Below are 24,257 nucleotides of genomic sequence, written 5' to 3' on the forward strand. Positions count from 1 at the left end.
AAACAATAATATGAGCAATTATAACAGATGAAATAATAGCAAAGCTAGTAATATGTAAATATAATCAAATACATGAGGAAAATGAAATGATTGAATACATAAGTAAATAAATAAATAAAAATAAATAAAACATGGCAAAATAAAAATGACAATGGTGACGAAAACGATAATAATAATAATATAAATAATAATAGTATAAAACGATAATAATACATATGGTATTAAACATGATAATAATAGTAATAATGTAAATATGAAATAGTAGGGAACATATATATGTAAAATATATAATACTAGATTAAAAAATATATACGATATTTATTGAAAACAGTAATAATATATAAAAATGACTAATAATAACGATACATAAATATATACATAGATGTATTAAAATATATACGTAATAATAGAAATAAAAAAATATATATGTAGTATTAAAAATATATACATAATATATACGTACTAGAAATAATAATAGTATCGAGTATTAAAAGTATATATCTAATATAGACGAAAATATAGGCATAATATAGTATTGAAAGTATTTACATGGGATAATATAAAAAATATATGAATAATGTGATATTAAAGATATATACATAATATACATAAAAAATATAATATTAAAAATATATATACATGACATATATATGAAATATGTACATAATATAGTTATAAAAGAATATACATAATAAAGTGTATGAAAAATATGATATTAACAATATATACATAATATATAAAAATATAATATTAAAAAATGATATACGTGATATAATATTAATATACAAGTGTATAATATGGAGTATAATATATATGTCTTAAAAGGATGTATATATGACATACGAATATATTAACAAAAACAATAATATCAAAAACTATTAATAATACTATATATAATATATATATAGGTATTAAGTAAAAATAATAATAATGAAATGCTAATAAATAAAAAAACATAAAAATAATAACAATAATAAAATATAATAGTATGAATAATATTAAAATTAAAATAAAATAATGAGAAAAAGTAAAAGATGGACGAAAATCGAAACAAAAACAAATTTTGGGGCTAATTTCAAAAGAAATAAAAAGAAAACGACCAAATTGCAACATGCGCGCAACCTAGAAGTACTGAAAATGCAATATTCCCCCATCCTAAAATGCAGCGCGTGGCTGAGGACCAAATTGAAAAGCGGGACAAATTCTAGGGCCGAATTAAAAGTAAAAATAACTTGATTGTAGATACATGAAAAAGCGGAAGGGCTAAATGCGCAAATAACCCTTCCGCTAAAAAAAACACGCGGATCTCTTCCCAGGCGGGTCGGGTCACGGGCTCCCTCCCCAAAACGACGTCGTTTTGCATCTGGGGAGGGTATCCCAAAACGCTGTTGTTTCCTTAGTGCTATAAAAGCAAATTTTTTTATAAAAAAAATCATTTTTTCTTTGCCTCAGAAAAAAAAAGGGGGGTTCTCTGTTCTCTTTGGCCCAAGCCAGAATCCGGCAAGGAAGCCACCGTGGGATCGCCGCCGGCCACCGTCGCCGGCCACAACACGCGGTGGCTGGAATTCCCAAAAGGTATATTTTTTCTTCCTTTTTTATTTTTTTATATTTATTTAATATATGTGTGTTGTTTTTAATAAAATAGAATGATATGTGCCAATAAATTCGAAAAAAAAAGCAAAAAAATATAAAATAAAAATGGTAAATAGACCTTTAGATCAGTCTTTGATATTCCTTGCTGCAAGTTTGAGTTTGTATCACGAAGCCTTTTGATGTTATTCTTCTTTTTATATTTCGAAAAGAAAGAAAATCAAGAACCAAAAAAAGGCCCCTTACACCCGATCCCTTTGTGGTTTATATAGCCCCTTTTTACAAGTATTTTTTTCTTTTTCTGCACACTGTCTTTTCTTCCTTTAATGTTGCAGGCGAACGGTGGTGGAGGCAGGTGCCATTTGCACTGGCGATGTGATTGGGGCGATGGGATTAGGTGATTTAGGGTTTTAGATTTTAAAACCTTAAATTTGGGCTAGTTGGGTCAGATTGAGGTTTGGGTTTGTTTGGCTTTTGGGGGTTATTTGGGCCCGGGCAAAATGGGCTTGTACAGTACCAAAATGAATATAATAAAACCAATTTCAGTGCCCTTTCCTTTCCCTCATTTTCCTTCCTCTCTAACAAGTAGTGTTGGGTAGACAACAAGGCTCGAAGTAATTGGCTCTCAACACTTAACACACACACATTCACACACACAGAGGCATAGATAACTATCAATACGAGTTAAAAGGCAAAAAATTGCTAAATAGAAAATATAGTGGCTTGGAACCATAACAAGAACAACTATCAACAAGCAAGTACCAAAGAAACAAAATACATAAATAATGGACAAGCCAAAACCACAAGCATATAACCATACCCTCTGTGGAAAAGGTGCAGTATTTCCTTCATCTTCCTGTCCAACAGCCCTGTTAACACTCAACCCACCACTATCGTCCCCCATCCCACATTCCTTCCCTTTAAATCAAAACTAAAATACTAAATTAAATATTAAAATCAAACTCAAATATCAAATAATATGGTAAAACCCTCTAGGTTGAAAATATTGAGTTTGTGATGAAGCCCCTTCCAAAGATTGCTTTGGAGTAGACTGAACCATTTTTGCACTCATAATCTCTGGTAATGCTACTGTTTGTTGACAAGCCTCTACATTAAGAAGCATACTAGATACCATATCAACATGCAATGGAAAGTTGTGATATCTAGGCATGTGATTTTTGATAAGAACGTGTTTCCTTTTGTTGAGAAGTTGAAGCTGTTGGAACATTGCAGCAACAAAGCAGTAAAAACATAATACAAATTTGACTTTGCAAATAAAACCAGGTGAAACCGAAGCAAAAAAAATGGATGAGAGAATAATGAGTTTGAACAATAAGAGATTGGAAGAGAAAATCAATATTTTCATTGATAATAATTCAAAACACATGTAAGTTACAAAGAAAATAAGTCAGTTACCTACTAACATAACTTCTCCCACTAATATGTCTAATACAAACTTGATTTACACACAAAAACAAGCTGGCATATCAGCTTCTACATCAATTTCAAATCAAATTCTAATCCTATTGATTTTAAGTACAAGTTACAAAGAAACCAAACTAAGCTACATAGGAACAAAATGAACAAAATGAACAAATCATGCTGTTGCACTTGGTTCTGCTCCCTTGCATAGTTGCTGGTGAGTTGCTGCTGTCTTGCTACTGGTTACATGTTGCAATACAGGCCAATGCTCAACACTTCTCCTTGGACTATATGCAACATACACCAATCTTGTTTTTTAAAACCTCAAACCTTGTTGCACCAAGTGGCTTAGTTAAAATGTCAGCCAATTGGTCTTGTGAGCTGTAATGAACAAGACTGATTTCTTCTGATTGCTCAGCCTCTCGAACAAAGTGAAACTTGATCTTAAAATGCTTGGTTCTCCCATGAAAAACTGGATTTTTAGCAATAGCTACTGCTGATTGGTTGTCAACTTTGACTTCAGTAGGTTCAAGTTGCTCTTCATTTAGATCAAATAGCAACTTTCTAAGCCAAATGGCTTGATTCACTGCTGCTGCAGCTGCAATGTATTCTGCTTCAGCTGTGGATTGAGTAACAGTTTGTTGCTTCTTAGAACTCCAACAAAAAACTCCTGAACCAATAGTAAAGAAGTAGCCAGAGGTTCTCTTCATGTCATCAACAGAACCAACCCAGTCACTATCAAAATATCCTGTTAGCTTGAGCTCATTTTCCTTCTTAAACATGACTCAATGGTTCAGAGTCCCTTTGATGTATCTGAGGATTCTTTTAGCTGCCTTGAGGTGAATCACATTGCAGTAGAGCATAAATCTTGATAGGAGACTAACACTAAACATAATATCAGGCCTAGTTGCTGTTAAGTAAAGCAGGCAACCTACTAGGCTTCGATATTCTTTTTCATCAACTCTTGCTTCATTCCCATCACTGGACAACTTCTCCTATTGTGTTACTAGTGTGCTCACTGATTTGCAATTTGCCATGCAAAATTTGTCAAGGATCTTCAATGCAAAAGCATGTTAGCTGATAAAAATCCCTTGATCAGACTGGTTCACTTCCATACCAAGGAAGTATGTCATGATTCCTAGGTCTGTCATCTCAAAAACTTCCAGTATTTTCTCTTTAAATTCGTTGATCAGTTCATTTTTGCTTCCAGTCACAAGTAGATCATCTACATAGAGTGACACAATCAATAAGGTTCATCTTCTGATCTCTTCACATAGAGTGTGGCTTTACTGACACTCTTTTCAAATCCAAGCCTAGACAGGTAAGTGTTTATCCTGTCATACCAGGCTCTTGGTGCCTATTTCAGGCCATACAAGTATTTCTTTAGTCTATAAACCTTGTCTTCTTGTCCTTGGACTTTAAAGCCTTCTGGTTGCTCTATGTAAATTTCTTTCTTGAGAAAACCATTCAAGAAAGCTAATTTGACATCAAGTTGATGAATCTTCTATTGTTTCTGTGCAGCCAAAGCAAACAAAAGCTTGATTGTGTCAAGCCTAGCTACTGGAGTAAATGTCTCCATAAAGTTAGTGCCATATTGCTTACTATAGCCCTTCACCACCAACCTAACCTTGTGTTTGTTCAAAGAGCCATCAGAGTTGAACTTGGCTCTAAAAACCTACTTGACACCTATGAATTTCTTCTGGTCTGGCCTATCAACCAAGTTCCATGTCTCATTCTTCTTGATCATCTCAAGCTCAGCTTCCATAACCTTTTTCCAGCATTTGTCCCTTGCAGCTTCTTCATAGCTCGAAGGCTCAACTATAGCAACATTGCATCTATGGTAAATGTCAGCAATGGTTCTGGTTCATCTCACAGGAGGATCATCAATGTCTGTATTTTCTGGTTCATTCTTAGCTGGCTCTAGGTTGATGTCAAATTGGTCTTCATCAAACTAGCTTACATTTGAACCTTCCCAACTCCAAAACTTCTCCTCATCAAATTTGGTGTCCCTATTCACCAAAATCTTCTTTGTTGAAGAGTCATACATTTTGTAGCCTTTTTTGGTACTGCTGTAGCCAACAAATATACCAGGAGCAGACTTTCTTTCAAGTTTAGTTCTTTTTTCAGCTGCAATGAGCACATAGCACACACATCCAAATACTTTCAGATGAGAAACAGATGGTTTGAGTCCATACCAGGCTTCAAAAGGTGTTTTGTCCTTCACTGCTCGAGTTGGAAGCTTGTTTAGTAGGTAAACTGAGGTGTTGACAGCCTCAGCCTAAAATTTACTTGGAAGTTTGCTTTGAAACAACAAACATCTAGCCATATTCATCACTGTTCTGTTCTTCCTTTCACAAACTCCATTTTGCTGTGGAGTGTAAACAGTGGTTAGCTGATGATGGATCCCTGCATACTCACAAAGCTTTTGAAACCTCTCAGACAAGTATTCAGTCCCATTGTCAGTTCTCAAGGCTTTGATCTTGCAGCCTGATTGGTTCTCTACTAGTGTATGAATCTACTAAAGGCATCAAACACTTCTGACTTTTGTTTCATGAAGTAAACCCAGCAAAATCTGGTCAAATCATCAATGGACAGCACAAAATATTTGCTGTCATTCAATGAAGAGGACTTCATTGGTCCACAAACATCAGAATGCACTAGTTCAAGTCTTTCTTGAGCTCTCCATGCGTGGTTCACTGGGAATGGAAATCTAGCTTGTTTACCAAGCTGACAAACTTCACAAACAACGTCCCTTGCCTCAACTTTGGAGATATCTTCTACTAAATTTAGCTTGTACAAGAGATCAAGTGATCTGAAATTAGTATGGCCTAGTCTTCTATGCCATAGGCCAGCATTATCAACTAAGCTTGTATAAGCTTTCTTCTCGAGCTGATTCACATCAAGCATAAAACATTTTTCTACCATGCCTACAGTAATCATTTCCTGGCCATGAAAGTCCTTAATAACACATGAACCATTCTTGAAAACTAGGGAATACCCTTTTTGAACTAACTGACCAACACTCAACAGATTCTGATCAATGTCAGGTACAAAAAGCACATCTAAATGAATTTGTTACCTGAACCAGTGTTGATCACTACATTCCCCTTGCCTTTTGCTTCAATCAGACTCCTATTTCCTATTATGATTTTTGAGGCATAGATTTTGTCAAGGTCTTTGAATAGACTTTCATCAGCTGTCATGTGATGTGTACAGCTACTATTCACCAGCCAATTGCATTTGACTTTGCTTGTGGTAGCAAAGCTTGTGGCTGTGAAAACATGCTCCTCTTGAGCCTGAAGGTCCTCTGCAGCTTGAGCTTGGATCTGCTACTGTGCTGGTGCCTTTGCTTTATTCTTACACACTTTTTCAACATGGCCAAACTGCTTGCAGCTCCTACATTGAATGTCTGGCCTAAACTTACAAAATTTTTCAGAATGTGTGGTCTTCTTGCAGTGGACACATGGTGGAAATTTTCTTTTGCCTGAATCTTTCTTTGGCTTATCCCTCTTATCAAGCCAAGGCTTCTTTCCTTTCTGGCTCGAACCTGGACCATCTTTGGCTTTTGCTTGGAAGGCTCCTTCAAGATGTTCTTTCTGCCTGTTGGCCCTTCTCTGCTCCAATGCATAAAGTGAGTTCACCAACTCAAACAAAGAAATGGTTGTCAAGTCCCTTGAGTCCTCAAGTGATGAGATTTTAGACTCAAATCTCTTAGGAAGTGTGGTGATAACCTTTTCAACAACCCTGCTATCACTGAAATCTTCACCAAGCAACCTTATGCTATTGAAAGTGGCCATGATCCTGTCTGAATATTGCTTGATACTCTCTGATTCTTTCATTTTCACGTTCTCAAAATCTCTTCTCAAGTTAATCACTTGCTGCTGCCTTGTTTATTCTGACCCCATGAACTCCTCCTTCAGCCTTTCCCATGCTTCCTTAGGTGTGCTGCAGACCATGGTTCGAGTGAAGATTACATCAGACACTCCATTCTACAAGCAAGCCAAAGCTTTGTGCTTCTTTGTACTCTTCTCAACATGTTGCCTCATTTGAGCAATTGTGGGATTGGCCCTCAATAGAGGTGGTTCGATGTCATTCTCAGCTACACTCCACAAGTCTTGAGCTTAAAGATATGTCTTCATCTTGACTACCCAAATGTGGTAGTTTTCACCAGCAAACATTGGAGGTAGAGATGGTGTGAAGCTCATCTTGCTGAAACAAACTCAACAACTTCGATTTCTTCCTTCTTAATCTTATATTTTCTCAATAAAGTAACCAACAAACAGAGGCCCTCAAAGAATTAGGCTCTGATTACCATTTGTTGGAACATTGCAGCAACAAAGTAGTAAAAACATAAAACAAATTTGACTTTGCAAATAAAACCAGGTGAAACCGAAGCAAAAAAAAATGGATGAGAGAATAATGAGTTTGAACAACAAGAGATTGGGAGAGAAAATCAATACTTTCATTGATAATAATTCAAAATATATGTAAGTTACAAAGAAAATAAGTCAGTTACCTACTAACATAACTGCTCCCACTAATATGTCTAATACAAACTTGATTTACACACAAAAGCAAGCTGGCATATCAGCATCTACATCAATTTCAAATCAAATTCTAATCTTATTGATTTTAAGTACAAGTTACAAAGAAACCAAACTAAGTTACATAGGAACAAAATAAACAAAATGAACAAATCATGCTGTTGCACTTGGTTCTGCTCCCTTGCATAGTTGCTGGTGAGTTGTTGCTGTCTTGCTACTGGTTACATGTTGAAATACAGGCCAATGCTCAACAGAAGCCAATATCTCACTCTGACTCACAGTCTTCTGTTACATCTGCATGTTTGCCAGTAATTCATCCAGTTCAGTCTTTTTTAGAAGAACTAGGTGTTAAGTTACAGACTGTTCCTGTGGTCTGGTGCTGCATGCACGGTCCAAACATGTGGAGCTACAACTTCATTTTGTCAGAGAATGAGTTAATATTGGAAAGCTTCAGGTGAATCATGCTCTTGCGGAGAGCAAGTTCCAGATATTTTTACAAAATCAGTTTCTGAAGGCTTGTTTTGTTATTTTAGAGACAAACTCAACGTTACTACTGTTACTACTGTGATTTAATATTGTGATTTTGAGTATAATTCTAGAATTCTCTATATTTCTCTTCTTCTCTTAATAATGTTTACTGTTTTCATGCTCTTAACGACTTGATATGTAGGTGTTCGACAAGATTGATTTGATGAGGGATCAAGCCAAAGAACCCATTCTAAGAGAGATTTAGAAGGGTTATGCTCACCAAATGACTAAATGACTCCGTTGATATAGTACCATCGAAAGCGTTGTAAGCAAGGTTCAGTCGTCAGAGTCCATGAAAGTGAAACAGGCTGCTAGTTGTTCTCAAGAAGAGGGCCATCGAGGTAGTTGTAGCTCAAGTTAAGCCATATGATGGCTTTGAGGTGTAAAACACTTTTCTTAACGCCTTCAAAATACAATAAAGCCCATAATTGAAAAAGTTATTTATAAAAAAATCCATTAGATATTTATCTAATGGGTGATCTTTTCACAAAATACTCTTTCATAATGATGTATCTTTTAATCAGATATCATTTTACATAAAAATTATTTCTCAATTTGAACTATCAATTAGTGGATATATTCCAGAGTTCTAATAATATTGTCAGTGTTCGAAGATTGAACCAAAACTCCTAATATTAGAAGTTGAAATCCACCACACATAATATTCATTTATGGTTCTCTCAAAGGTTGTTTTACCACTAATATAGTCATGTGCATCTTGTTCGTAATAAACATTTACAAGAGAGACTCCACCTCTACTTGTTGAAGCGACAGGACTTTTTATGTTTATATAAGTAGAGTTTCTTTAATTCTTCATTGTTTTTTCTTTTAAACATTTAAACAATAAGCAGTGAACTCTATTAAGAGTATTTAAACTCATCCTCTATACGCAATGGACCATTCTAGTTTCAACTAAACTGCTTTTTAAAATGAGTTTTGCTTGTACATTACAAACACATAATGATAACTTGTTTTTACCTATTGAACTTTAAAGTTAGAGGTTTTACTAATTAAAGGTTGGGTTCTCGGTGTCTAATAATAAGGTTGACACTAATCCTAATTGTAGTACTATTATATAAAGAAAATTATTTTCTCACATTCATTATCATAAATTAGTGATTAAATTGATAATCTATAATCAATTCATAAGCTAACATGTCCAAATGTCTATTTTACAATATGTTTTTTTGGACATTGTTTCATTTTTCTAGGAAATAATCGGCATCGGTTGTGGTCACAACTCATTCTCATTAATATAATTTTAATTATTCAATTTCAGTAACTTTAATCCTAACTTGAAGTTGGATAAATGAATAAAGAAGACAATTAAATGGTTCATAATTTAATTACAATAAATATTAAACATGAAAATTAAAATCATATTTTTTTTTAGTAATCTCATTATGAACCATTTATGTTTATATAGGCAGAGTTTCTTTAATGTTTTCATTGTTTTTTCTTTTAGACATTCAAACAAAAAACAATGAACTCCATTAAGAATATTTAAACTCATCCTCTATACGCAATGGACCATATTAGTTTCAACTAAACTGCTTTTTGAAATGAATTTTTCTTGTACATTACAAACACATAATGATAACTTGTTTTTACCTATTGAGCTTTAAAGTTAGAGGTTTTACTAATTAAAGGTTGGGTTCCCGGAGTCTAATAATAGGGTTAAAACTAATCCTAATTGTAGTACTATTAAACAAAGAAAATTATTTTCCCACATTCATTATCATAAATTAGCGATTAAATCGCTAATATATAATCAATTCATAAGCTAACCTTGTCCAAATGTCTATTTTACAATATATTTTTTTGGACATTGTTTCCTTTTTCTAGGAAATAATTCGCATCAGTTGTGGTTACAACTCATTTTCATTAATATAATTTTAATTATTCAATTTCAATAACTTTAATCCAACTTGAAGTTGGATAAATGAATAAAGAAGACAATTAAATTAATTTTTTAAGATTAAGAACGAACTTAATAAATTTTTATTTAACAAGATAGCTAAACTTATTAATTTGTATAATTTAACAATGAAATTATACCGTGGTGGTATATATAATATTTTTTAAATTTGTTCTTAAGAAACCAACACATCCACCATGTGCAAAATGTACATTCTTTTACTAAAGAATGTTTAAATCAACATTCAAGATATCATATATCAATATTCTCTTACGTGCATCTTTTTACTATTTGATGGATTCTTAAAATTATTTCTATATAACTAGGAGGTCTCTGACTATCCACCTTTAGTGAAATTTCACTAAATTATTTGATGAAATTTTGCTAGCATACCAACCGTTTGATATCTTGAAATTTCACTTTTTTTTCCCAAAGCTTTAGAACTTTTGATCAACTCAATACGAGAGTGTATAAATTTAATAATATATCAAATATAGTAACCATGCGAAAGAAGGGATAATATTACTTGTAACAAACATAACTACACAACACCCACAAATATAAATTTAGAAATTATAATAAACACAAAGACACTCATATCATTTGTTAAATTCACAACACCCCCACTTATTTATTCAAATCATTCCTAAGGAACGAAAATGTTGAATCTTTCCATCCAATTCAATCTTGAATTCCAATGCCACTATCACAAATTACAAAAAAAATGTTTTAACTTAAATATTAGATTAAGAAAGATGAAACTTATGAAATAATTGTTAGAAAAGAAACTCACCTAAGCAAGATGTAGGATGCAGAGCTAGTTTCTTCTTACTTTGTTTCTTCGTACCCACTTCGTGAAATTGTATTGCCAGTCTCTCTCCACCTTTCTAACAAACCACCATGGTCTTCCAGTTGTGAATACAATGTAACCCAGGCTTAGTCCTATCACTACTCCACTTCCATACCCCATCATTACAACTTGCCAAAAGAAGGGTATCTTAGAACCTTCATGTTCCACCACCAATGGTGAAGGCGGGTCGGGCCCTTGATGGTTGACGCATTGCTTGGATAATGGTAATCCACACAATCCCAAGTTACCGCTGTAGGAATCATTATCAAATGTATCGAATTGATTCTCATAAGGAATTGGTCCAACAAGATTGTTGTTTGAAAGATTCAATACTTCAAGAAATGTTAGATTCGTCATTTGAGAAGGAATCCCGCCACTGAGCTTGTTTGATGAAAGATCCAATGATTCAAGTGCTACCAAATTTCCAAACAATGCTGGGATAGGACCAGTAAAATTGTTGTGAGAGAAATTGAGCATTTGCAGGGAAATAAGTTGCCCAACATCCTCAGGAATTTCTCCGGAGAATTGGTTGTTTGACAAGTCCATAGATATGAAAATGTCCCAGGTCTTTCTCAATTCTATCTCCAATCTTTTCGTTGTTACATTAACAGGAATTTCATAAATAAAACTGGTTTTTATGATTCCAAATAAATATGAATTTGACGAGTTTAACCACTTTTTAGGTTTATCTTTCATTGCTCTCAAATTTCGTAAGAGTTTCGTGGACAATGTGCCAGTGAACTCATTTGCAGAGAGATCAATTATTCGCAATGCAGAGAAGTCAGATGAAGCTATGGAATGAGGCAGCGATCCGTAAAATCTATTAAATCTTAGGATAAGAACTTGCAGACTTGAAAGCGAAGCTAACCAATGGGGAAATCTATCCATTAACTTGTTGTTCCCTAAATTTAAAAGTTCCAATGAAGTAGAATTAGCCAAAGATGATGGTACTAATCCTTCCAATTGATTGTCATTAAGTAAAAGACTGCTCAAACGATTATTCACAAAAGAATTAGGGATCTTGCCAATGAAGTTGTTCATTTGCAAATCTAAGGTCTCGAGATGGCTTAAATTTTCAAGACAATCAGGAATTGTTCCACTCAAGCTGTTTTCGGACAAGTCCAGAAGAACAAGTGAACTCAAATTGCAAATAGAAGCAGGGAAGTTTCCTGTCAATTTATTCTCTGAAATGATGAAAAATTTCAACTCCTTTAAAATTGGAATTTGAGGATTCAAGCAAGTTGAGAGAATTGGTTCTTGAAGCAAGTTGGAATGAAGGTTGAGATTGTTGAAAAGTCAAATTAAAAGGGGTGTTGAAAAGTCAAAAAAATGGGAGGTGCAAGTGGCACCGAAAGAAAAAAATGGTAGGCAAGTTGTTTAAAGTTGAATGGGATAATTGCAATTTTGGTCCCTAATTTTTAGGCCATTTGCAAGTTAGTCCCTGAACCTCAACTATAAATAGGCCTAACCATTTCTCATTTACACCATCCCAACCAATCTTTCTCTCTTAGTTTTCTTTCTTCTCCCATTTGAGAATTCTTAAGGAATTCTATTTGTTTGTAATATTTTGAAGATAGTAAAGTTATCATCTGGTGTTAGTGCCCGAGGACGTAGGTATAATTTACCAAACCTCGTTAAAACTATTGTGTTCTTTCTTGTCCTATTTTTCTTTCAATATTTGAGGGTATAATAGTAGTATTTGATTGTGCTATTAAATTACTATAGAAGGGATATTCTGACTAAGGAAAGACTTGGTATTTAAGAGATCTATGTGATCCACCTCTCTTCCCTGGGAATTGAACTTTGTGTGATTTTTAGTACAATAATTTACACGCTTCCGACCCTATTGGAACAATAAGTGGTATCAAGAGCCGAAGGTTAATCGTAGTATGCTCTGTGGTTGCAGTTTGAACTGATCTTCCACATCAGAAAAGATTTCCTTAGGTATATTGAAAGATTATGGAGAAAACGGTCGGTGTAGGAGCTTCAACATCGTCCATGTGGACAAGACCGACAATTGCAAATGCAAGACTGGCCGTGGAGATTTTTGATGGCACGGGCCATTTTGGTATGTGGCAAAGTGAGGTTCTAGATGCCCTTTTTCAGCAGGGTCTAGACATTGCCATTGATGAAGAGAAACCAGATGATGTACAGGAGAAAGATTGGAAGGCGATCAATCGGTTGGCATGTGGGACAATTCGATCATGCCTTTCTCGAGAGCAGAGGTATGCTTTTTCAAAGGAGACTTCTGCAAATAAGTTGTGGGTGGCACTTGAAGAAAATTTTTTGAAGAAAAACAGTCAAAATAAGCTCCACTTGAAGAAAAGACTGTTTCGCTTTACTTACGTCTCAAGTACCACAATGAATGATCACATCACCAAATTTAATCAGTTAGTCACTGATTTACTAAATATGGATGAGACATTCAAAGATGAAGATTTGGCTTTGATGCTGTTGGGGTCACTTCCTGAGGAGTTTGAGTTCCTAGAAACTACTCTACTTCATGGCAGGAGTGATATATCTCTGAGCGAAGTCTGTGCGGCCTTATACAGTTATGAACAGAGAAAGAAGGACAAACAGAAAAACTCAATCAGAGATACAGAAGCTTTAGTAGTCCGAGGTCGTTCATACAGTCGGAAGAAAACTCAGAAGGGGAGATCAAAGTCAAAGTCCAGACTCGGGAAAGATGAATGTGCCTTTTGTCATGAGAAAGGCCACTGGAAGAAAAATTGTCCAAAGCTGAAGAATAAGGGAAAAGCTATTGTAGATGCTTGTGTTGCAAAACATGATACTAGTGACTCTGAACTATCACTGGTTGCATCATCATCGTCGTTCCATTCAGATGAGTGGATATTGGATTCGGGTTGTACCTATCATATGTCCCCTAACCGGGAGTGGTTCTCTGATTTAGTAGAATTAAATGGATGAGTTGTTTATATGGGCAATGACAATGCCTGTAAAACTGTTGGGATAGGTTCAATCCAATTAAAGAATCAAGATGGATCAACCAGAGTTCTGACTGATGTTCGGTACGTGCCCAGTTTGAAGAAAAATCTCATCTCATTGGGAGCCTTGGAATCCAATGGTTCAGTTGTTACTATGAGAGATGGGATTTTGAAAGTGACATCTGGCGCACTTGTGATATTGAAGGGCATCAGGAAAAATAACTTGTATTACTACCAAGGTAGTACAGTTATTGGAGCAGTCACTACAGCTTCCGGTAACAAAGAATTTGACTCAATGCAGTTGTGGCATATGAAGTTGGGACATGCCAGCGAAAAATCCTTGCAAATTCTGGCAAAGCAAGGATTGTTGAAAGGTGTAAAGGCTTGCAAATTAAAATTTTGCGAGCATTGTGTTCTGAGAAAGCCAAAGAGAGTGAAATTCGGTACTGCTATCCATAATACAAAAGGTATTTTGGAATATGTTCACACAGATGTGTGGGGGCCTTCTAAGACACCTTCATTGGGAGGAAAACACTACTTTGTTACTTTTGTTGATGACTTTTTCAGAAGAGTTTGGGTGTATACCATGAGAACTAAAGATGAAGTGCTTAGAGTTTTTCTTAAATGGAAAACTATGATCGAAAACCAGACTGGCAAGAAATCAAGCGGCTTAGGACGGACAATGGAAGGGAATATAAAAGTGATCCGTTCTTCGATGTGTGCCAAGAGTATGGTATTGTTCGACACTTCACAGTTAGGGATACACCACAGCAGAATGGATTGGCAGAGCGTATGGATCGAACATTACTGGAGAAAGTTCGATGTATGTTGTCCAATGCTGGGTTGGGCAAGCAATTTTGGGCTGAGGCTGTGACATATGCTGGCCATATTGTTAATCGTTTGCCATCATCTGCATTAGAAAGAAAAACTCCTATGGAGGTATGGTCTGGAAAACCGGCTACAGATTATGATTCCTTACATGTGTTTGGATCCACTGCATATTACCATGTGAAGGAGTCAAAGTTAGATCCGAGGGCAAAGAAAGCTCTCTTTATGGGAATCACTTCTGGAGTGAAGGGATTTCATCTTTGGTGCTTAAGCACAAAGAAAATGATCTGTAGCAGAGATGTTACCTTTGATGAATCTGCCACATTGAAAAAGGTAGCAGATAAAGATATTCAGACGAGCAATACTCCACAGCAGGTGGAGTGTACTCCAAAACAGGTGGAGTTTGAGCAGATGGGGATTTGCCTAGTTAATAAGTCTAATTCTCCAGCCACAATGGAGGAATTAGAGGTTGAAGAGGTTCTGACCCAAGAACCACTAAGTACACCAGAACCAATTGCAGTTGCAAGGCCACGGAGAGAAATTCGTAAACCTGCTCGATTTACTGATATGGTGGCCTACGCCCTTCCCGTTGTTGATGATATTCCTATCACTTATCAAGAAGCAATGCAAAGCTTAGAAAGTGATAAATGGAAAAACGCCATGGATGAAGAAATGCAGTCTCTCCTGAAGAACAATACTTGGGAGTTGGCGCAGTTACTGAAAGGTAAAAGGGCAATCGGATGCAAGTGGGTATTCGCAAAGAAAGATGGATCTCCTAGCAAGAAGGATATTCGCTACAAGGCAAGATTGGTAGCTAAAGGCTACGCTCAGAAGGAGGGAATTGACTACAATGATGTATTTTCCCCTGTTGTGAAGCATTCCTCCATTAGAATTTTGTTGGCCTTGGTAGCACAGTTGAATTTGGAACTAGCTCAACTTGATGTTAAGACGACTTTCTTGCATTGTGAGTTAGAAGAAAAGATCTATATGACTCAGCCCAAAGGATACACAGATGCTGGTGGTAGAAATTGGGTTTGTAAGCTGAACAAATCGCTATATGAATTGAAGCAATCCCCGAGGCAGTGGTACAAGCGATTTGATAGCTTTATGAGAAGGCAGAAGTACACAAGAAGCAAATATGACAATTGTGTGTATTTACAGAAGCTGCATGACGGATCTTTCATTTATCTACTCTTGTATGTTGATGATATGTTAATCGCTTCGAAGAGCCAAAAAGAGATAGATAAGCTGAAGGCTCAGTTGAATCAAGAGTTCGAGATGAAAGATCTAGGTGAGGCCAAGAAGATTCTCGGCATGGAGATAAGTAGAGATAGACAGAGAGGCAAGCTTTGTTTGAATCAGAAGCAATATCTGAAAAAGGTATTACAATGTTTTAGTGTAAATGAAAACACAAAACATGTAAGTACCCCACTTGCTTCTCATTTGAAACTTAGTGCTCAATTATCTCCGAAAACTGAAGAAGAAAAAGAATATATGGCAAAAGTCCCATATGCTAATGCAGTTGGGAGTTTAATGTATGCGATGGTGTGTACGCGGCCTGACATTTCACAAGTTGTTGGAGTTGTGAGCAGGTATATGCATGATCCTGGAAAAGGACATTGGCAAGCTGTGAAATGGATTCTACGGTATCTTCGAAAAACCGTAGATGTTGGTTTAATTTTTGAACAGGATGAAGCATTTGGTCAGTTTGTAGTTGGATATGTTGATTCCGACTTTGCTGGTGATTTAGATAAACGTCGTTCAACTACGGGGTATCTGTTTACTCTTGCGAAAGCCCCAGTGAGTTGGAAGTCTACCTTACAGTCTATAGTAAATGTGTCTACTACAGAGGCAGAATATATGGCAGTTACAGAAGCTGTTAAGGAGGCTATTTGGCTTAATGGATTGTTGAAAGACTTAGGAGTTGTTCAAAGTCACATAAGTTTATATTGTGACAGTCAGAGCGCTATTCATTTAGCGAAAAATCAAGTCTATCATTCAAGAACCAAGCATATCGACGTAAGATATCACTTTGTGCGGGAAGTCTTTGAAAAAGGAAAAATTCTACTTCAGAAGATTCCGACAGCAGATAATCCCGCAGATATAATGACCAAGGTGGTAACAACAATCAAGTTTAATTATTGTTTGAACTTGATTAACATCCTGAGAATTTGAGCACCTTCAGGTGTATGGCGCTCGAGAGCGCATTTGGAGGCACTACAAAAGATAACTTTATCGAATTTGGGGAGTTGAAGGAAGTGTGTGAAGATGTGATTATCCTAATCAAATCTTCAAGGTGGAGATTGTTGAAAAGTCAAATTAAAAGGGGTGTTGAAAAGTCAAAAAAATGGGAGGTGCAAGTGGCACCGAAAGAAAAAAATGGTAGGCAAGTTGTTTAAAGTTGAATGGGATAATTGCAATTTTGGTCCCTAATTTTTTAGGCCATTTGCAAGTTAGTCCCTGAACCTCAACTATAAATAGGCCTAACCATTTCTCATTTACACCATCCCAACCAATCTTTCTCTCTTAGTTTTCTTTCTTCTCCCATTTGAGAATTCTTAAGGAATTCTATTTGTTTGTAATATTTTGAAGATAGTAAAGTTATCATCTGGTGTTAGTGCCCGAGGACATAGGTATAATTTACCGAACCTCGTTAAAACTCTTGCATTCTTTCTTGTCCTATTTTTCTTTCAATATTTGAGGGTATAATAGTAGTATTTAATTGTGCTATTAAATTACTATAGAAGGGATATTCTGACTAAGGAAAGACTTGGTATTTAAGAGATCCATGTGATCCACCTCTCTTCCCTGGGAATTGAACTTTGTGTGATTTTTTAGTACAATAATTTACACGCTTCCGACCCTATTGGAACAACAGAGATATAGCAAATTGTTTCCCGGAAATTGCTCCAAAGCAGTCAAAAAGTTATGAGAAAGATCCAACCATAGCAATACTTCCCACCCTTCAACTTCCCATTTGGAAATTCCACCAGAAATCATGTTATTGGAAAGATCTAAACTTTTCAAGTTCGATGTTCGAAAGAAATTCGAGAACTGCCTTACGCTACAACCAGAGAAGTTCACACTTTCAAGTCGGGGGAAAGAATAGTTCACATCATTGCCGCTTGTGCTTAATGATAATAAACTATTACTTGAAACATAAAGAAATTCAAGACTCGTGAGTTTTGAAAGCATATCTGACTTGATCACACCACTCAAGTTGTTTGATGACAAATCAAGTGAAGTAAGGCTCAAAGGATCACAATTGAAATCTGGTATTGGACCACCCAAGTTGTTTGATGACAAATCAAGTGAAGTAAGGTTCACAAGATCACAATTGAAATCTGGCATTGGACCACTCAACTTATTTGATGACAAATTTAGTGAATGAAGGTTCACAAGATCAAAAATGGAACCCGGTATTGGACCACTCAAGTTGTTTGATGACAAATCAAGTGAAATAAGGTTCGCAAGATCAAAAATGGAATACGGTATTGAACCACCAATGTTATTATACCTCAAATGAACAAATTGGATGGAACTAAGCTTCTGAATTCGATCAATCGGACCAACTAGTTTGTTACAACTGAGGTCCAACTCTAGAAGAGATGGCAGAGTAAACAGCCAAGATAGTACTCCACCACTTATAGAGTTATTAAATAACAAAAGTTCTTCTAGAAATTGAAGCTCACTAACATGATTTGGCAAGGGACCTTCCAAGTGATTATTTATTAAATCCAAACGGGTAATTTTTGTGAGGTTGAAGATAGTTATTGAAAGTGGACCACTAAAATTGCATGAAGAAAATCTCAAAGAAGTTAATTTTCTAAGGTTTCCAAAAACATCTGGAATCTGTCCTTCAAGCGAATTTCCTTTTAAATCAACGGAAATGATTTGAGTGAGATTTCCAAATGATGCTGGAATTGACCCCCTAAAACCACAATGGGAAAGGTCCAACAACTCAAGGCCACTACTCCAGCTTGTGTTAGGGAGATAACCTGTGAGATTTTCATTCATACTTAAATCTAAAACTTTGAGGTTTGGAAGCTAAAAAACTTGAGTTGGGAATTCCCCATGTAAATTACACCTACTGAGACTCAAGTGTTCAAGTGATGAAGACAAGTTTAGAAAGGAAGTGAGTGCAACATCAGACATATCTGCATGGTCAAGCATAAGGTTTCTTAATTTGGTCAAGTTTGTTGCAAGCATGTCAAAACCTTGGCCATCAAATCTTAATTCGAAACTGTAAAAGGAAAGGTCAAGTGAAACCAAACTTGATAGGAGATTGATTTGATGCGGGATCAAGCCATCGAAGCCATTATAAGAGAGATTAAGATGGGTTAAACTCACCAACTGGCTAAATATCTTTGATGAGATGATGCCATAGAAAAAGTTATCAGCAAGGTTGAGTAGTTGGAGTCCATGAAAGTGAAACAAGCTGCTAGTGTTCTCAAGAAGAGAGCCTCCGAGGCTGTTGAAGTTCAAGTCAAGCCATTGGAGGTTTTGAAGTTGAAAAAGGCTGTTGTTTGCAAAGAGAGAACCATGAAGGCAACTGTGACTAAGATCGATGCCGATTACATAACCAGTCACGTTGTCGCATTCCACTGCCTCCCATGAACAACAATCAATGCTTTTGTTCCATGACTCTATGTCTATCTTGGGGTAAGCATCTCCATCAAAATAATAATCACAATCAACAGAAATGGTGGTTTTAAAATGGAGCAAAGCATCTCTTTCATGTGGGAGATATAAATGAGAGGATGGAGGAGCAACAGAGGAAGACAAACTCCATGAAAGTTGCAAGATCACCAAAACCAGGCAAAGGCTTCCCATATATTTTTTTCTTCTTCAAAAGACAAACAAGTACAAAGTTAAGAAACAAAGGGATGTCTATCATAACAACAACCAAGTCCTTTTATAGAATTAGATTATTTACTTTAGTTAAAAATAATTTACCATATTTTAATTTACTTTTTTACTTTTTTTATTAATTTGATATTTAAAAACTTGTGGTCTAATATTCTTGTACCCTTTGAATTTTTGAAATTTAGTCCCTATGGTTTTAATTCTAAGAATTTATCTTTTCAACTTATCTAATTTAAAATTAAAGTCCAATTAATAATATTATTAATTGGTTTAACATGTCTTATATTATCATTTATTAACTTACAACTTAATTAATGCTTCAGTTACTATCAATATTAACTGTAACTACTTAACTATCGAGTGAACTTACTAATAATCTATTGGCTTAATTGTAGTTTGTGTTGTATGACTTGAAAATTCAAGTTAAATCCTTATCCTACTTTTTTCTTTAATTATTAAAAAAAATTGAGTAAATGCTTCCTTTTTTTAATTCGTTTTTAGTTAACCATCACCTTAAAGACAACCAAGTCAAGTCTCTTAAAGTTGAGTTGGTTTACATGTTTGAAATTAGTGATAATTGCATTAAATGGCGCATCTAGGGAGGCTGGTAGGGGTCACGACCCCCTAAAATGGAATTTTTTTCATTTAAGTTCTTTAAAATTTTTAAAATTTCAAATTAATAAAAATAAAATTGTACTTTGGCCATTCCTAAAAATAATAAAAATTTGATTTAATTATTTACAAATTATAAAAATATAAATCATTCAAATGGTGAAATGGTATTATTACTATCGTAAAAATTACAATTTAATTTCGGTCCCCCTAAAAAAAATTTCTGTCTTCACCCCTAATTGCATATGATTTTGAATTTATTTTATAGTTTGAGTATTATTGCTTTCCGAGGTGTTTTGTAGAGTTTTTTTTTCTTTTATATATATATGCCACCTACTTATAAAATAAAGAGAATTGGCCATTAAAGCAAGTTGGAACAAATGTTGAGCATTTCCTAACCCTTTCCTGGAAATTGCTCCAAAATGGTAAAAAGAAAAGTTATGCTGATGGAAAATTATGAATGTTGAATAAAAGTTTATGGTATTTCAACTATGAAATCGATCGATGTTCTTTAAGTATATTAGAATTAATAATATATGATACAAATAATAATTTTTTTAACAATGAATTGAATTATTCATAGTGTACTTATTCAAAAATAATTTTAAAATATTTTTTTTATTTATTTGAAAAAAATTTTGCTGATGCCAGAGTGGTACATCAGCAATCAACATTAACATGGTGTTTATTAACGGCGACATCAATATTGTCATTAGATATTAACGGTCAACATCAGTCCAAGTAATCAGTTTTATTAGTTTAGGGACTCAATTGGGTGCAAAAAGTTAGAAGATGCCTAATTGATTTTTTTTTAAAGTTTGGGGGGCTTATTTTAACAATAAACCTTAATTCAATCGACTCAATCAACAATTCATATCTACTTAAATCTCAAGTGGATGCATAAAATAATGAAAAGAAAAAAAAGTGAAAACATCAATAATTATTTTGAAATCAACCAAGTCTTATTATACCACAAAAGTCTATCCCATTTTAGAAGTTAAAGACTTAATATTTACTCCATTTCCCATTTCATTGTCTACTTTTCATTCCCAAAAAAAAGTCACTTATTTAACTCTTAATCTATTTTAATTTTTTTCTGCTCTGATTTTTTTTATTTTTTTAATTTCCTTGAATTAGACTATTTAATTTAGTTAATAATAATTTGTTTTTAAAAAAATATTTTTATAAATTTTCCATTTCTGTAGTGAGAGTTTTAGCATTTATTATGTTGATTAGGAATTTTTTGTTTTTAGTGTATTTTATAAGTAAACAATTGACTCACTTGATTTATAAACTAAGTTTTCAAGGGGAAAATTTAATGGCGAGAGACCTTGATCTTTTAAATGCAAAAGTGAGGTTGCTAAATCAAGTTGTTAGGACTTAAAGTACTTTTGTACAAGGTTGAAAGATAGTGGATTATCATTTTGAGAAAGACTTTGTAAGCATAGGGAAATCGAATTGCATAAACATTAAAAATAGAAACTATAAAGTCTCTAATGAAAGCATGTGAAATTGAATTTTGATCTGAAGCTAAGAATCGAAAAATATGATTATCCCGAGTTCAGGGACTAAATGAATAAAATATAAAATATATGTGAAATCGAAAAAGGGATTATTTAAGATCATGCATCTCGTGGCATTATTGTTGTGATCCATTGAATGACTATTATGTGTTATTATGTTATATTGATTGGTATAAATATATATTTGTATAGAACCAGAACGGGATAAAAGTGGAACTAGTAGAGGAAAAGCTAAATTTGCATAATCGTTTGTATTTTGAAAGGCAAGTTCTTATGGTTATTACTACTCTTCCTTGCTTAATAAAGTTTGATTGTGTTATTTCCATTTTTATCTATTTTTGAACATAATATGAAATGGTGATAAAAATTGGCATACATGGATAATAGATGATATTGAATTGAATTGGATAATTTTGGTCCTAATATTGTGGCATGTATATAGGGTCATTATGTTATGTAAATTGTAATAGCCCAATTTTTAATGGTGACAGAAACAGTGATTTGAGATCACTAAATCCAACGATTAAGTTTGAAAATTTAATAAATTAATATTTATGAGCCAAGTGTGATTTTAGAAATATTCTTAAACTAGCGAATTTTGTGATTTAAAAAAATTTATTAGATAAATTGGGTTAAAAATGAGGTATCGAGACCTCAATTTTATAAACTGAGCCGTAAATATTTTTATAAATATTTACGGAGTGTCATTAAGTTAGTATTTTTATAAATTTTTATTAAATTGAAAAAGGTACAAAATTTGCTAAAGTGATTAAATAGCTTAAGTGAAAAATGAGGGATGACTTATAGGGCAAATTAACCCAAAAGGGATGGTTGAGGCAGCATTAGCAAGAAAAAAATATGAAAATTGGTGAAATAAGGGTAAAATTGGAGATTTGGCAAAAATTAAGTAAATAAAATAACAATTGAAAGTAATCTAGACAATTCTTCATAAACTTTTAGCCAAAAACGCAATTGAAGAGTCCTCTTGAGCTGGTTTTTCATATTTTTGCTACAAATCAAGAATCCGAAGATAAACGTGAAAAAGAGAAATTAGCCGAATAGTCCCTGAATTACTACAACTTCCACAATCTATCTCAGGTAAGTTCGTATGGTTGAACTTTGATATTTATATTGAATTGATAGATGGTATTAAGTATTTATTTATTAAAAACATGGAATATAATAAATTTAAAATGAATGTTTGGGTTAAATGGAACGCGAGATTTGAGTACCATCGTATGTGGCAAAGGATGAATTGACGGATAAGTGATAAGACCATGGTTGGACTATGGCAATGTTTAAATGTAAGACCATAGTTGGGTTATGACATTTTAATGAGAAGACTATAACTGGGTTATGACACTACGAATGTAAGACCATGGTAAGGTTATGGCAATGCATGTGTAAGACCATAGTTGGACTATGGCACAAAGAAAACGATGTACTCGTATCCGTAAGTCGTTCTCCGATTTGGAAAGACTTGGTTAGTGACATGGAAAAATTTATGTATATGAAACTTGCTTGATAATTATGTATATTCATGATTATGAATTGTTACCGAAATAATATACATAAAATTGATAAAAATGATGGTACATGAAATATTAATTGTTGTAATTATTATTTAATATGTATGGTAAGTGGAATGAGGTGAGTATTTGATATTATGAAATTGAGTTGAATTCTTGAGGATTTGTGATTATTGAATTGAAATGAATATTGATTGAAATTGAAAAGTTATTTTAAACCCTATTAACTGTATCGGGCTGAGTCGGATATAGTTGACATGCCATAGGATTGGAAGTGTTTAGGGATTACTTCGGATAAATTCGATGAGGTATTGGGTACCAAATTACTTTGGCATAGCCGATGAGACACTAGCTGTCAAATTATTACTTCAAATTATTCGATGAGGCACTAGGTGCCAAACTGGTGTATTTTGGTTGGATCCGTGTATCCGTCAGAGTCCGAGTCGTGTTCATAGGGGAAATTAAATAAAATGATATTATGGATGGTAATTGATAATACCAAATGTGAAATGAAAATGAGACATATGAATTGTGTATTAAATTGTGAAAAGCCATTTGAGAAAGCAAATTAAGGAGAATTGAATGTGCTATGAGTGATCTATATATATATGAACTAATATTGAAAGACTTATGATTATTACCAGTATATACCTGAAATACTTGGATATGGTATTTACTTGATATATTGAAACATGTTTTGGAAATAATATTTACTTGATATATTAAAAAGTAATATGTAAATATGTGATTATCTTAGATATGTTGATGCAAGGAATTTATGTATATGGTGACGAGTAATAAACCCAAGTGTAATATGTCAAGAAAATAAGCTTATCAATATTAAATTTATATGTAAGATGTGCAAGTACGCTAACTATTGTTGTTGATTGATGTTTAGGCAAGTACCAAGCTATTGGCTGAATAGTAATTTGTTTATTTATTTGATGCATTGAAATGGTAAGTATTTAAGTGAAAATAAGTTAGTGCTCATGAAGAAATGGTAAGGTTTAGATTGTTGCAATTTTTTATAGAACGATTTATTATGTGTTCAATTAGAACAATGCTTTGGTTAAATACACTAACTTGTGACCATGACTTGAAT

The 24,257-nt window shown here is 34.1% G+C and overlaps 1 protein-coding gene across 1 annotated transcript; it reads right to left on the minus strand.

The window, feature by feature from the left end:
* Positions 1–10,819: 10,819 nt before the first annotated feature.
* LOC107926173 (receptor-like protein 19) lies at positions 10,820–19,458 on the minus strand. The gene is made up of 3 exons (XM_016856970.2): positions 18,717–19,458; positions 17,488–18,623; positions 10,820–12,061 (listed from the first exon to the last, which is right to left on the minus strand). Exons 1-3 carry the CDS (start codon positions 19,456–19,458, stop codon positions 10,820–10,822), a joined length of 3,120 nt encoding a protein of 1,039 aa, XP_016712459.1.
* Positions 19,459–24,257: the final 4,799 nt, after the last annotated feature.

The sequence above is a fragment of the Gossypium hirsutum genome, chromosome A08, assembly GCF_007990345.1.
Source record: "Gossypium hirsutum isolate 1008001.06 chromosome A08, Gossypium_hirsutum_v2.1, whole genome shotgun sequence".
In the NCBI taxonomy this organism is placed as follows: domain Eukaryota; kingdom Viridiplantae; phylum Streptophyta; class Magnoliopsida; order Malvales; family Malvaceae; genus Gossypium; species Gossypium hirsutum.